The sequence below is a fragment of the Saccopteryx bilineata genome, chromosome 9 (assembly GCF_036850765.1).
Source record: "Saccopteryx bilineata isolate mSacBil1 chromosome 9, mSacBil1_pri_phased_curated, whole genome shotgun sequence".
Lineage (NCBI taxonomy): Eukaryota > Metazoa > Chordata > Mammalia > Chiroptera > Emballonuridae > Saccopteryx > Saccopteryx bilineata.
Window position 1 is genome coordinate 93,354,512 of NC_089498.1, and position 16,310 is coordinate 93,370,821.

At 40.2% G+C, this 16,310-nt stretch overlaps 1 protein-coding gene and 1 pseudogene across 6 annotated transcripts in view; both read right to left on the minus strand.

The window, feature by feature from the left end:
* Positions 1-16,310, minus strand: part of PARG (poly(ADP-ribose) glycohydrolase) — a 169,656-nt gene that overhangs the window by 21,172 nt on the left and 132,174 nt on the right. For all 6 annotated transcript variants that reach the window (XM_066242781.1, XM_066242780.1, XM_066242779.1 and 3 more), the window contains one exon: positions 9,194-9,299. In XM_066242781.1, the coding sequence (XP_066098878.1) occupies positions 9,194-9,299 (106 nt within the window). The remainder of the gene's footprint in view (positions 1-9,193; positions 9,300-16,310) is intronic.
* On the minus strand, positions 12,124-14,982 carry LOC136313184 (cell division cycle and apoptosis regulator protein 1 pseudogene; annotated as a pseudogene).

Below are 16,310 nucleotides of genomic sequence, written 5' to 3' on the forward strand. Positions count from 1 at the left end.
CTTCTTGGTGCTCTCAGTCCCTTCACAAAATCAGAACAGTAAAAGGTCTGATCTAATGGTATAGATTCCAATAGACATGGTATAAGCTCTATACCAGTGTTTTTCAACTGACCGTATGAAGATTACAGAGTCTATAATCATTAGGTCTAAAATCTTTATACTTCAGGGTAGTTAACTCACAGATCGGCACAAAATCTCTGGCAGTCCAGTGGTTGAAAAACACTGCTCTGTACCACTCAGACATCTCTCAACTGCCAACATAATACCTGCAACAACTGACTATTTTAGGCCACAAAGAGAAGTCCAAAATTCTCCAAAAAGTAGAAATAGTATCATCTATGCTCTCTGATTACAATGCAATAAAATTAGAAATAAGATAAAAGAAATAGTTTCTTAATATTGTTTCATGTCTACAGTGTGACTGATGAGAAGGTGGTCTTAATTAAACTGCAGCCTATACTATCCAGTAGCTAACTTTTTAAAACTGATATAACTGACCTATAACATTATATTAGTTTTAAGTATACAGTGTAATGACTCAATCTTCGTATATATTGAAAAATAATACTGTGGTAATTACCACAGTAAGTCTAGTTAGTTAACATTCAACCTCCACAGTTACAAAAATTAATTTTCTTATAATGAGAACTTTCAAAATATGCTCTTTTAGCAACTTTCAAATATATAATGTGGTATTATTAACTATAGTCACCATGGTGTACATGATTTATTGCAAGTTGGTACCTTTTGACCCCCTTCACCAGTTTCACCCCCCCAACTTCTAGCAACCATCGATATGTTCTTTGTATCAATGAGCAGTTTTTGTTTTGTTCGTGTTTAGATTCCACATTTAAGTAAGATCACATGGTATCTGTCTTTCTCTGTCTCACTTATTTCACTTAGTGTAATGCCCTCAAGATTCATCTATGTTGTCAGAGAATTTTTTGGTAAGATTTTTGCTCCAAAACCAAAGTACATATACTCACAACAGAAAAATACAGCTTAAGCCCTGGCGGGTTGGCTCAGCGGTAGAGCGTCGGCCTAGCGTGCGGAGGACCCGGGTTCGATTCCCGGCCAGGGCACACAGGAGAAGCGCCCATTTGCTTCTCCACCCCTCCGCCGCGCTTTCCTCTCTGTCTCTCTCTTCCCCTCCCGCAGCCAAGGCTCCATTGGAGCAAAGATGGCCCGGGCGCTGGGGATGGCTCTGTGGCCTCTGCCTCAGGCGCTAGAGTGGCTCTGGTCGCAACATGGCGACGCCCAGGATGGGCAGAGCATCGCCCCCTGGTGGGCAGAGCGTCGCCCCATGGTGGGCGTGCCGGGTGGATCCCGGTCGGGCGCATGCGGGAGTCTGTCTGACTGTCTCTCCCTGTTTCCAGCTTCAGAAAAATGAAAAAGAAAAAAAAAAAAAAAAAAAAAGAAAAATACAGCTTAAAAAAAACAACAACATCTACATTACTCATCTAGATAGAGGATCTCAGATTTGTCCATAATGCTTTATGTTCATAATTTAATTAAAAAAAGATTCCATGTTAGCAGCTGTATTTCTGAAACAGTTAATAATGACTGCATAACATTCATTACATGAATGTACCATAATTTCTCTTTTTGAAGAGAAGTTTTGTTTTTTAGAGAGTAAGGCATGGGAGAGAGACAGAGAAACAGGAACATTGAACTTCTCTCCTGTGTGTGCCCTGCCCGGGGATCGGGTCAAAATCACTTTCAGTAAACAATCCCCCACCGAAGGACACTGTAACTACTAATTTTTTAATGATCATTCAAGCAAGGAAAGGGGAAGGGAATGGCCAAAAATCGCTCCCAAGTTTAAATCCTGACAGTTGAGAAAATAAATTACATACCCTGTTTCTCTGAAAATAAGACATCCCCCCAAAATAAGACCTACTGCAATTTTTTTCAAGCTTAGAAATATAAGGCCTCCCCTGAAAATAAGACCTAGCGCGTCTTTAGGAGCAAAAATTAATATAAGACACTGTCTTATTTTCGGGGAAACAGGGTAGACTGTTGCACATGGAAATAGAGTCACAAGAAATTCTTGATAGAATTCAGAGTTTGGCTGGTTATGCTGATGTTGTGATGACATGACTACAGTATATTAATAAATGTTGATTTTTTTGTTCAACAATAAATGTGAATTCTTGTTCATGGAAAAATAAGACATCCTCTGAAAATAAGACCTAGCGTGTCTTTAGGAGCAAAAATTAATATAAGACACTGTCTTATTTTCGGGGAAACTCGGTAGCGACCATCTTTGAACATAGACTCAGCAATCACCAGGGGAAGCAGTCTGCAGTCTGGAAGGCTTTATGCCATAAAGAGATAAAATGAAAGAAACACATTTATAAAGCTTCCTAAAGTGTCCACCACAAAGGGCCAAGGTTTACAGCAGATGTGGTTTCTGGATTAATGATATGAATGTATTCATTAATTTTACTTAAAAAAGAAAACAGAAAAATGTGTCTGCCATAAGATCAATAACTACGTAGTGAAAAGCAGTTTTCCTCAAACAAATTCAGGATGATAAAGAATTTCAAAATATAAAACCCAAAAAATTTCTTCATGAACTTTGAAAACACTAAAATAACAGCATGCAATTTCTGTTTCTGAGTTGAAGAAAATGTGGGCAGAAGTCTTTAGAATGATAAAATAGAGAAGAATTTTTTAAACATATCACAAAACTGCTAACATGTAAAAATTAACTCCATATGATAACAACCCAACAGGCCCCCCACCAGCAAAAAAACCCTGAGAAAAATAGCTTCAACATGTGACAGTTAAGTAATTAGTATTTATAAATATACAGAGTTATTACCAGCCAATGAAAAAAATCAAAATAACCCCCTAAGAGCTAAATGGGCAGAAGACATGAAAAAAAAAAAGTCAAAATAAATAAAAATGGCCAAGAAACATGAAATATGTTGGACCTCAGAGAAATTAAACAGACTGAAAATCCTATCTTGGTGAGGTATCCGTGTAAGGAAGACGATACAATTCAGAAGGCTAATTTAAGGGGATTCCAAGATATCTGCAGAGCAGGTGGAAGCTACACTCCCCTGCTCCCAGCACCAAACAAAATTTACAGCTAAAATATGGAGCAATCAATCTAAATAACCAAAGTCTGGGTAAACTAAAATATTATAAGCAAGGATTTACAGAAGGAGCCACACAAAAACTGGTAGGAAAAGCAGAGACACAGGAAGGGATGGCCCCTGCATCAAGGGGCTGCAGCTGAGAGGCCAGATGGGTATCATAGCCATGGAACTCCCTCCCCCTAGGAGCATGGGGTCTCCACCCCACAAGGGAATCCTCAACCCAGAACAGACAGGAAGAGGAATCTGCATAGCATCTGGGGAGGAAAAATCGGTGGGGGTTCAGCCTCACTGGAAGACCCAGACTGCACCTGCCCAAGGACCGTAACTCCTCTTACTGGAGCACGATGCTGGGGAGTGACTACTGGAGGGGCCACTGTAATGTGCTAGGTCCCAGCAGTGCCTCTGGAGTACTGTGTTTCTGGGGAGGCTTTTGGCAAAGACCCAGACAGACACTGTGTGGCTTTGGAAAGAGGGCCAGGGTAGTCAGAGCGCAGCACAGAGCCAGGACTCTCAGAGCATGTCTCTGGAAAGGCTTTAGTTCGGGAACCAGATGGTGGTAGCTGGGATGTGTGGATGCATCATGGATGGAAAACTCCTGACACTACTGAGCTCACAACCTGTGGAAGGTTCTGAGGGGCAAAGCCAGTCTGAGCCTACTCTTCAGTATTTATTTGGAAGGCTCTGGAGGCAGAGGGAGGCAGAGTAGCTGACAGGTGGAAGCAGACCTCAGGGAACTGAGGTCATTTACAGATCTGCCTCCAGCTCTAAGCTGGAAAAAGCTGACCCTTACATACACATTGATCCCAACCAGGCATGGTGGATACAGCCACAAACAGTGAGCAACATGGTAGTTCCAGGGAGGTAGCCCAAGGCTGGACACAAACTTCTGACATCAACCCATGCCCAAACCCCACCCAAAAGGATTCATAACCAACACAACCAGGGGTGGGCTTCAGACCACACCAGAGCTAGACTGAACTAGCAATACAAACAGAAAACCCAAAGGGAGGAGTCCAGCAGGCACCAGACCCTGCTATAAACAACTCTTCACCCTGGGAAGCAAGCCCTGTCAGCATCTCATATATGGTGATTGAGGTTTACCCTTATATTCAGCCAGCCACCCACGAAAAGGTCAACAGCATAGCATTCAAGACTCCAGTACAACAAAAGAGTGCACAAAAACCACAAGAAACGTGCCTAGAACAAGGAGCTCAGGTGTCTGGAAGTTTGTGCCACGGAGCCCAAAAAGACAACTTCATCATAAAGACATCATAACAAGTTTGAGAGTCATAGCAGTGCTACTTAATATACAGAGACAAAATGGGGAGACAAAGAAATATGCCCCTAATGAAAAACAAAAGAACTCCCAAGAAAAGAATTAAAGGAAATGGAAGCAACCAAAATACCAGATACACAGTTTAAAACAATGGTTATAAGGATGCTTATGGACCTTAGGGGAAGAAAAATTATCTTAGTGAGAATGTAAACAAAGAGATAGTAAGCATTAAAAAGGGCACAGAAACCATAAAAAAGAACCAGTCAGAAATAAAGAATACACTAGAAGAAATCAACAATAGGTTAGATGAAGCAGAGAATCAAATCAGTGATTTAGAAGACAGGTTAACAGTAACCACCCAAGAAGAGCAGCAAAAAGAAAAGAAAACTGAGGAAAGTCTAAGAGACCTCTGCCTGGCACAACGTCAAACATAACAACATTTTGATCACAAGGTTACCAGAAGAAGAGAGTGAAAAAGGGATAGAGAACCTATTTGAAGAAATAATAGCAGAAAACCTCCCTAACCTGGTAAAGGAAAAAAATCACACAAGTTCAAGAAGAGCAGAGTCTCAATCAAGATGAACCCCAAGAGGCTCATGCCAAAACACATCATAATCAAAGGAACAAAGATTGAAAGACAAAGAGAGAGTCATAAAAGCAGCAAGAGGGAAGCAATTAGTTACCTACAAAGAAGCCCTCTTAAGGCTATCAGCTGATCTCTCAACTGAAGTAATTCAGGCCACAAAGAATTGACAGATAGTATTCAAAGTGATAAAAAGCAAGGACCTACATCTATCCAGCAAGGCTACCATTTAAAATTGAAGGCAAAATCAAAAGCTTCCCAGACCAAAGAAAAAAAAAAAGCTAAAGAAGTTAATTACCACCAAACCAGTATTGCAAGAAATGTTAAAGGGTACACTTTAAGAAGAGGAAAAGAAAAAAGAAATTGAGAAAGAATATCATAGATATAAAGAATAAAATGGCAATAAAAAAGCAATGTCAAAAACAAGCTTAAATGTAAACAATGAAATGTGCCAATCAAAAGACATAGGGTAGCTGACTGGATAAGAAAACAGGACACACATATATGCCGTCTATAGAGAAACACCTCAGAACAAAAGATACACACACAGCCTGACCAGGTGGTGGCGCAGTGGATAGAGCGTCGGACTGGGATGCTGAGGACCCAGGTTTGAGACCCCGAGGTCTCCAGCTTGAGCGCAGGCTCATCTGGTTTGAGAAAAAGCTCACCAGCTTGAACCCAAGGTTGCTGGCTCGAGCAAGGGGTTACTCGGTCTGCTGAAGGCCCATGGTCAAGGCATATATGAGAAAGAAAGCAATGAACAACTAAAGTGTCGCAATGTGCAACAAAAAACTAATGATTGATGCTTCTTATCTCTCCATTTCTGTCTGTCCGTCCCTGTCTATCTCTCTGTCTCTGACTCTCTGTCTCTGTAAAAAATAAATAAATAAAAGATATACACACAGACTGAAAACAGAGGGATGGAAAAAAATATTCCATCCAAATGAAAATGAAAAAAAAAAAAAAAAAAGCTGGGGTAGCAATACCTGACAATATCTGACAAAATAAACTTCAAAACAAAGGCCAATGCCCTGGCCGGTTGGCTCAGCGGTAGAGCGTCGGCCTAGCGTGCGGAGGACCCGGGTTCGATTCCGGCCAGGGCACACAGGAGAAGCGCCCATTTGCTTCTCCACCCCTCCGCCGTGCTTTCCTCTCTGTCTCTCTCTTCCCCTCCCGCAGCCAAGGCTCCATTGGAGCAAAGATGGCCTGGGCGCTGGGGATGGCTCTGTGGCCTCTGCCCCAGGTGCTAGACTGGCTCTGGTCGCAACATGGCGACGCCCAGGATGGGCAGAGGATCGCCCCCTGGTGGGCAGAGCGTCGCCCCTGGTGGGCGTGCCGGGTGGATCCCGGTCGGGCGCATGTGGGAGTCTGTCTGACTGTCTCTCCCTGTTTCCAGCTTCAGAAAAATGAAAAAAAATAAATAAATAAAATAAAATAAAAAAAAACAAAGGCCATAACAAGAGACAAAGAAGAACACTACATAATATGAAAGGGATCAATTCAACAAGAGGATATAACTCTTGTCAACACATATGCACGCAACACAGAAGGGCCTAAATATAAAAAGGAAATCTTTATGGACATTAATGGAGATATCGACAACAATGCAGCCCTATTGATGACAATCAATGGAAAGATCTTACAGACAAAAAAATCAACAAGGCAAGAGCAACCTACAAGACACACTGGACTGAATGGATTTATTGATATTTACAGAACACTTCATCCCAAAGCAGCAGAATATACACTCTTCTCAGATGCACATGGAACATTCTCAAAGATAGGCAAGTTAGGACACAAAATATTAATAAGTGTTAACAAATTCAAGAGGATTAAAGTTATATCAGGTATCTTCTCTGAATACAATGATATGAAACTAGAAATCAACTACAATAAAAATAACTGGAAAAATTTCAAACACATGAAGGCAAATTAGGATATTAAACAATGAGTGGGTTAATAATAAGCTCATGGAAGAAATCAAAAATTACCTGGCAACAAATAAAATGAAAACACAATGCAAAATCTATGGGACACAGAGAAAGCAGTCCTGAGAGGGAAGTTCAGAGAAATGCAGGCATACCTCAAGAAGCAAGAAAAATCAAATAAACTAACCATACACCTAATAGAACTAGAAAAAGAACAACAAACAAAGCCCAGAGTAAGTAGAAGGGAGGAAATAATAAAGATCAGAGTGGAAATAAATGACAGAGACTAAAAAATATATACAAAGGGTACTTGGGTTACAACATAGTTCTGTTCCTATGACAGTGATGTAACCCAAATTTTGGTTTAAGTTGAAACACAGCCTAGCCTAACACAAATGGAACACCTGCTCTTTTAATACAAAATGGCTTAGGTAAGCATACTCTTCCGCTCTGCACAAACTAGTTCACCCACATAGTCCATAAGTACAACGCTAATGGTGTAAACCGAAACACTCATGTCTCAATTTTTTTAAGTTCTTATGGCCTTGGCCAGTTGGCTCAGTGGTAGAGCGTTGGCTTGGCAAATGAATGTCTGGGGTTCAATTCCTGGTCAGAGCACACAGGAGAAGCACCCATCTGCTTCTCCACTCCTTCGCATGTCTTCTCTATCTTCTTCACTCCTGCAGCCATGGCCAGATTGGAGCGAGTTGGCCCCGGGCACTGAGGATGGCTCCAAGGCCTCCACCTAAGGTACTAAAAAATGGCTCTGGTTGCAATGGAGCAAGGGCCCCAGTTGGGCAGAGCATTGCCCCCCAGCGGCCTGACCAGGTGGATCCTGGTCAGGGCGCAAGTGGAAATCTGTCTCTGCCTCCCTCTGCTCACTAAATTAAAAAAAAAAGAAGTTTTTACAAGGATAAGTGTTGAAAACTCGAAATGTGTATGACAAGACTGTCATAACCCGAGGACTGCCTGTAGTATAACAAAGGCTGTCTGGTGTTAGTCCTGAGTTCCTGGCAAAAGCTTCAGAAGACCTTGGATTTCCTGAGTGATGGTATCTTTGTTATGTTATGAGGTGACTCTTAGGGGGGCAGAAGGGCTAGAGAGCTTCAGCATTGGGACTTTCAGCAGCTACACTCCCGAGTGAAGGGCGGGCTGGAAATAATGTGGCCAATGTTCCTACCAACAATGCCTGTGTGTGAAGTCCCAGTGAAGACTGTGGACACCAAGGTCAGTGGAGCTTTCAGGTTGGCCAACACAGTGATGTGCTGGAACAGTGACTACCCTCACGTCACAGGGAGGTGGCCTGGAAGCTTTGCATTCCCCCAAATCTCAGCTTATATGTATACTTTTTCATAAAATTGTGATAGTGCCTTCTTGAGTTTTATGAGTCACTAGGGTGAATCACCTGAGGGGAATCGGGGGAACCTCCCAACCTATAGCCAGATGGTCAGAGTTGTGCATGGTCTGGCAGATACCTGACCCCACCTCAGACTTCTGCTTAGAGTATGAAGTAGGGTGGTCTTGTGGAGAACTTGCCTTTAACCTGTGAGGTCTGCGCTCACTCCAGACAGTGTCAGCACCGTAGTGCAGTACACACAATATTATTGTTTATACCACAAACAATAAAATGCAATAAACATTTATCCTTGGTGGGCACCCAAATGCCTCCTTATCTATGCCCTTCCTGCAGCTCTCCACACGTCACTCCCACCAGCTGTGTGCTGCACATGTCCCTGACTCTCTCTCATGTGCAAACTATGAGTTCAAAGCAGGGACGACTGTTGTTCACCTTGGTATTCTCAGAGTCAACCATTGTGCCTGGTCTTGAGCATGGTTTGGGGGCCAACAGCCTCAGTGTCTATCTTCCTGTCTGTCAGGGTGACAGCCAGACTTGCTGGGACAAGAGCAGAGCAATGATCCGTAAGTTTGGTGAATGAATGACTGAGTCAATTAAATAGCTCTGTACATACACAAAAACCACTTCTGTGAAGGAACGTGCTCAAATAGGTGTTTTGGTTTGAGATGTCATAGCCATTTTGGGTTTTTCTCTTTATTCAACTAAATGCTGTGACTGGTAGATCAGAGAAATAAGTAACCTCTGAACGGATATAGTCAATAAAAATAGAATTCCTTTAAACACAATAAGGAAAAAATGGATGGTGTCAAATATTCTTTTTCTCTTCTCATAGATCTTTGTGGTCTCTTATTATGATAGAACATTAGAAACCTAGTTTGAAGGACTAACTTTTCTTCCTCATCAGAAAGCTATTATCCTTCTTATAACCACTTACCCACTCACCTTTTAATCGAGCGTCGCCCCCAAAGGCGCCGCAGCCCCAGTTTCCCGTGGCCACTGCAGAAAGATGCTCTGAAGAAACTCCAGGACGCAGAAACCCACAGTAAGCCTGTAGGACAAAGAAATATCAAAGCACGTGAGTGACCAGACACCAGCAGTCTTCCTGCCTAGATGCACTTGAATCAGCATCCATTATCAAGCTATGTTATCTCTCTCCTTCTCTCTCTTTTCCTTAAGGCCCAAAAGAAAAACAGAAAATTGTGGGATTATATAAGGAAGAGAGTAAGAAATGATCAATTCTAACATTTATTTGCTTTGATGCTGGGCAAATCAAAGCCCTTAAACCAATAAAGGTCTGTTTCTTTTTTTGATTCAAAGAATATAAATGAAAATATCAGAGATATTCCAAGAACTGATAGGATCACAATTATAATCTACCAGGAACTAACTAAAGGAAAAAAAGACACTTAAGACACTTATTTTAATGCTTTTGATCCCCATTTCTCATGAAGGTAAAGAGTTATTACTGTTACGTTTCCTCAGTACTCTCTGAATTATTTGGCCTAGATTCATAAACGTGAATAGCTTTTACATGTACTTTCTGCCACTAAAATGCTTAGCAATGAGCAAGCAACTGTATTATAAAAGAGATTCCTACACCTGGCTATAAAATAAGATCCATTCCAGCTCCAAGATTCTCTAGTTTCACAGCTCTGTTTTAAACTGGAATATTTTAAAATATTTCTCAGTGATCTCGGAAAAGAACACTATATTCCGAGGATGCTGGCTAAGTACTGATATTAATCACACGAAGAGTTCATTGTGTATATGAGAAAACTTGCAGTTTAAGGTCTCAGAGTTTCTGATTTCCAGTTTTTTGCTGTCAGTCTAGTTGGTCTTTCCGCTTCCTAAGGGAGGAGTTTTCTAAAACTTGCAGACTACATTCAGAGGTTGAATACAATAGCAAAGCAGATCTCTCTGGATTCTCAAGTACAAAACAAAGCCAAAAATATAGCTAAAGTAGATGAGAAGACAAAATAAAAATGATCTGTGGCAAATGTTCTCAGAGAAAAACCCAGGATAAAGAAAGGTGCTCTACGAGACCCACACTCTGTGAAGTTTCCACAAAGGCATAAAAATTTATTTTACCCACTGTCTGGATAGATTAACAAGGCTATTCTTCCACCTAGCACTAGACTGTAAATTATAATGGATATTAATTGTAAGTTGCTACCAGACCATTATTCAATGAAGTGATACAGAGCTTACACCAGAACTCACAAATGACCTGGACAATCAGATGTATATGGCACTACTGAAAATCTCTTCCAACTAAAAAGTATCAATAAAGCTCAATTTTTTGAGCAGGTTCTTAAAAGAAACAGTCTCTCTGCCTTTACATTACCAAGAAAGAGAACAAACTCCCTGTCAGAACAGACATAGCTGTAGTTTCCTGCCGAATTCTCCCTACATGCCTCGATGAAAAGGAACATTTCTCAGCCTTCCAGTTTGTGTCATTTCTTTTTTATAAAAAAAAGCTTTCGTGAAACTAAAGCCTAACAACAGAGAATCTGAAACATTTAGGTCATGAGGAGAAAAAGCTAATGTAGAGTATTAACCAATTTTACACACAAAAAAATTTTTCTTAAAAAATGGCCATAACTAAAACAAACTATAAAAACTGAAATTAACCTGCATTTGGCATTTTTATCAAATAAAATCAAATGAAACTTTAAAATTTTAAAAAATATAGTCAGAAATTAAATGACAGAAACCAATTACATAGTAATTAGGTTTAAATAACTGTTTACAATAATCACACTGCTCACAAAAATTAGGGGATCAGGAAAGATGCAGATACTCCAGTACTTTCAGCCTTTTGTACAGTGCATTTTCACCAATGAAGTAAAAGTTGTTTTGCATCTCATCTGCATAATCAAACTTTTCTTTGACTTGTTTGTTTTTCTGATGTTCTTGTTTAATAAAAAATAATCAGCCTGACCAAGCACAGTGGATAGAGCGTTGGACTGGGATGTGGAGGACCCAGGTTCGAGACCCCAAGGTTGCCAGCTTGAGCACAGGCTCATCTGTCTTGAGCACAAAAAAAAAAAAAAAAGCTCACCAGCTTGGACCCAAAGTCGCTGGCTCAAGCAAGGGGTTACTCGGTCTGCTGTAACCCCACGGTCAAGGCAGATTATGGGAAAGCAATCAATGAACAACTAAGGTGTCGCAGTGAAAAACTGATGATTGATGCTTCTCATCTCTCTCCATTCCTGTCTGTCTGTCCCTCTCTCTGACTCTCTCTCTGTCTCTGTAAAAAAAAATAAATATATAAAATAAAATTAAAAAAACATCAAATGCTTTTTTTTATCATTTCATATTCCTTTTGAAATAACCCCTAATTTTTATGAGCAGTATAAATACAAAATTCCTTTATTCTGTTAAAGCCAAGCATTTCCAAGGTCAGAAATAGGAGAGAAGTAGCAAGCTCTTCAAAATCCCCTGCAGAGGAACAGCCCTTGCTGCTTCTGCCCTTCTCCTCCAGGATGGGGGTCCCTCCAGTGCTGCAACCAGGGCAGGGCCATTGATCAGGGACGCCCTCCCTTTTACAAAAGGAACTCAGCTACTCTGATAAGAAACAGATTAGATGAATGGATAGACACACCTTACATGAGTTGCCAAGTTCTTAATTCAGAGGGAAAGATACTAGGAGTTCTCAGGAGCTCCACAATGGTAACAAATACTTTATTTTCCCCACCCAGAGCCAGGGCACTTGAGAGATTTATCAGAGCAATGCGAGGAATAGAAAGCCAGCTTAAACTTCAGTCACATCCTGACATGACATTCACCAATAACAGAGCTATTTATTTATTTTTACTAATAAATAACTTTTTTTTTTTTTTTTTTGCAATGCAAAATTGTTTTACTCAAGGAGCGTTTAATAATTTGAATACCAGGAATTACAAGCAATTTTCAAAAGCAGAGACTCACATTCATAAAACTTTATACATCATTTGAACTAACAGATATTTATACTACTAAAATCAAACATGCATCACTTTCAAATATTCTTGTATCATGATTTTTTATATTACATTATTTAACACCATTCTTCATCACGACACATGTTATCATACACTTGCACCATTTTCCTTGGATTTCTGATCTTTATCGTCACTCTTCACATTGTCCTTTTTGAGAACAATGTGGATTTCATCCATTACTGTGGATAAGTTTCTGTCTTATTCAGTTGGTTTTCAAATTGCAAATTCATGTTTTCTGAAGTCTTTAAGTTTTCTTGTAATTGACTAAGGTCTTTTTTAACTTCTCTAAGTTCACCAGAAAGGCTTTTGTTGGAATTTTCCAAGTTTAATATAGCTTTTTCATCTCCATCTGTTTTTTCTTCTAGTAACTGCAGCTTCTGCTCTACTTCAGCTCTCACTTTTTCACTCTTTTCCAATTTTTGCAGCAGGCTTCCGACATCTACCATTGCACCATTGTATACAATAAGGCCAACATTTTCTTCCACATCCTTCGATTCCTGTTTCACTGTGGGTGTTGGAAGTAACAACCTGTTTTCTAGCATATCTTCCTGCAGTGCTTCAGACTCCTCATGGTTTTCTTCATCTTTGGAGGTATCTGTCAATTTCCGGTAAAAGCAAGATTCACGAAGTACTACTTTATTAAGAAGCTTCTTTACCTGAGCCCGAGAAAGGTGTAATCCAAGAGTATAAAGTATTTCTTACAAATCCTTTTCAAGACGATAACCACAATGGCTTTGATCAAAATAAACAAGTGCCATTAATAGATCCCTGTTAACTGGGCTCATCTGAGTCTTCTCTTTTTCCTTATCTTCAGAGGGCCTCTCCTTGCAGTATCTGTTGATATCTCTTCTGTCATCTCGTTTGTTTACTTCTTCCTCATCGTGATCATCTTCTTCATCCTTCTGCTCCCATTGGATCATACTCTTCTTGATTATTATCTTCTTCAGTTTCAGCTTCATCTTTAGAATCATCTTTTCTTTTATGTTCTTTCTTCCTTTCATCTCTATCTTCTTTTTTCTCTTTGTCATCGCCTGATTTCCTCAGCTTGGGTTTTGGCTCATCAATTTCATCATCTCTTTCTTCTTTTTTATCTTTTCTCTCATCTTTTTTGCTTTTCTTTTCCTTTTCTTTTTTGTCCTCTTTCTCCGGAAGAGATAGTAATGATTTGTATATTCTGACACCAAAATCTCTTTGAAGCATTTCATTGAAAAGTTCTGCAAATAATGAAACCTTAAACGAATGTTCTTTATTATCTTCTAATCCAGGGGTCTAAAACTCAACTCAGCATGTGGGCCGCAGAGCAAGATCACAGCCGTTCGGCGGGCCGCACTAGGTCTACAAAAGGCAACTGTTACGCAACACTTTTCTCACTGCAGTTGAAAACAAAACAAACAAAAAAATCAGTACAACAAGCATAATCGTACATGCAGTTTACTCAGTGTCACAAAACGACCAGAAACTGTAGTTCGCATCACAACTGCTGTTAACTAAGCTAATATCTAGCTAGGATGCTAGAGAAATGAAAAATACAAGTAGACCCCTAGGCTTACTTAATTTTATCCAAAATATTTTGAACTTCGTGGATTAGTCTGCGGGCCGCACAAAATTGTTCAGCGGGCCGCGAGTTTGAGACCCCTGTTCTAATCTGTAGTCCAATAATACGCTCAAAGACATGATGCTACAATCAAACTTGCCACTTTTTGCAGCCCAATTTGGATGTACAATAATGGCTGGTTCATCAGGCAAAATATATCTTCTTTCCCAGCGCTGACGTTCCATTTCCTCCTGATGTTTTCTTTCTTCTTCCTCTTTATCATCTTCAGATTTCCTATCATCCTTCTCTTCGTCTTCTTTTTCAGATTTCTCTAATTCCTTTTGTTCTTCTTTCTGCTCTTCTACTTTAAGCTGTTTTGTCAATCGGGCTATTAACTGGGATTTTAATCCTTTGGAACTAAGGGCTCGACTTTCTAATTCTTTTCGGAGATCATTTACCTTCATTGTCTTTGGATCAAGTTTAGACCAGTGGGTAGGAGTAAAAATTTCTTTAGTTTCACCATCATCCTTCTCTTCTTCATCCTGTTCTCCATCAGCCTCCTTGCGTTCACCCTGAAGCTTCTCGACCAGCTGTTGCTTGTATCCTCGGGAGAGGGTTTCCCACTCTGAGCGGGTGGGAAGGCAATGCCAAACATCCGGTAAAAATAAAACCACTGTCTCCACATGAGCTGGAACTGAATGCCCCTTGTGGGTCTCCTCAGGGCGATGGTAGTGAATCTCTGCAATACGGTACCATTGTGTGCATACACTCAGATCAATGCCTGTCAGAACCTTACACCACGAATAGCAGTCTTATTTAATAAATTTAGCAGTCTTATTTAATAAATAACTTTACATGGGGAAAAGGGAGCATTCACACCTCAGGACAGTAAGTGGACGATATCAATGAGGCCGCATATCTCAGGATGAGTTTTTATGGGAAGATGTGAAGGAAAAGAAAAGTAAATTTAGAGTCCTGAAGTTTTCAAAAGAGAGCTTTAAGACCCAGGAAGCAAATAGTATCTAGAGTTAAAAACTAGAGCCTAACCAGGAACTGGTAAAGATGGAAATGTAGGAAGGAAACAAAAAAAACAGTTGTAAAAACATACAGGCCCAGAAATGGATCCAGGAAATAGATGGCACTCAGGAATAGCCTGTCACAAACGTTCACGCACAGGTGTGCCTGAGTACACGCACATTCAGGTAAAAACTCATCTTCGACATTTAGTTTGGCAGGTTCAAGTAGATAAAATTAACTCTATCTTTCACTATACTATAAATATATTATATTGTTTGCTAGATTAACAATTTAACAAATATTGTTCCTAAAGAGTTGCTTATCTACATGAAGTCAATCTACCATTATTGTTTAACTTAATGCATAGTTGGTACTGATACTGATTTTCTGTGGTTTTAGAATGTTGGGATTTCCTAAAAACAAACATAAAAAGACCCTTAGGAGTCCTGGGAACACAGTTAATAATATTGGGTTTAGTCTGCACAGTGACAGATGATTACTAAAATTAGTGTGGTGATCATACTGTAAGGCATAAAAACATCAAATGACTATATTGTACACCTGAAAGTAATATAATATATAATATTGCATACCAACTATACTTAAGTTAAAAATAAATAATATTTTTAGCCTGACCAGGTGGTGACACAGTGGATAGAGCATCAACCTAGAATGCTGAGAACCCAGATTTGAAACCCCAAGGTTGCCAGCTTGAGTGTGAGCTCATTCAGATTGAGTACAGGATCACCAGCTTGAGCATCGGGTTATAGACATGACCCTATGATCTCTGGCTTGAGCAAGGGGTCACTGGCTCAGCTAAAGCCCCCTGGTCAAGGCACATACAAGAAAGCAATTAATGAACAAATAAAGTGCTACAACACATTGATGCTTCTCATCTCTCCCCCTTTCTGTCTGTCCCTGCTTGTCTTTATCTTTGTCTAAAATAAATAAATAAATAAGTAAATAAATTTTAAAAGAATCTTTTGAAAGAGAACTATTAGGAACCTTAAAATGGGTCTTGCCCGGTTGGCTCAATGGTAGAGCATCAGCCTGGTGTGTGGAAGTCCTGGGTTCGAATACCAGTCAGGGCACACAGGAGAAGCAGCTATCTGCTTCTCCCGCCTTGACCTCCTCTACCTCTCTCTCTCTCTTCCCCTCCCATAGCCATGGCTTGAATGGCTCAAGCAAAGTAGGCCCCAGGTGCTGAGGATGGTTTCCATGGCCTGGCCTCAGGCACTAAAATAGTCTGATTACCAAGCAACAAAGCTGCAGCTCACGCAGCCCGAGCAAGGCCTGGTAGGACCGTGCCAGGTGCATCCCAGTCAAGGCACATGCAGGAGTCTGTCTCTGCGTCCCCACCTCTCAATTGGTTTAAAAAAAAAATCTTAAAATGATCTTTAGATTTGGTATTACCAATTTCATAAATTTCTTTTGGTACTTGATTAAATAGCAACTGTATAAAGATGTTTATTACTGTAGTATGTAAATGTATAATAAAGAAAAACTTGGGATCACCTAATCCGTC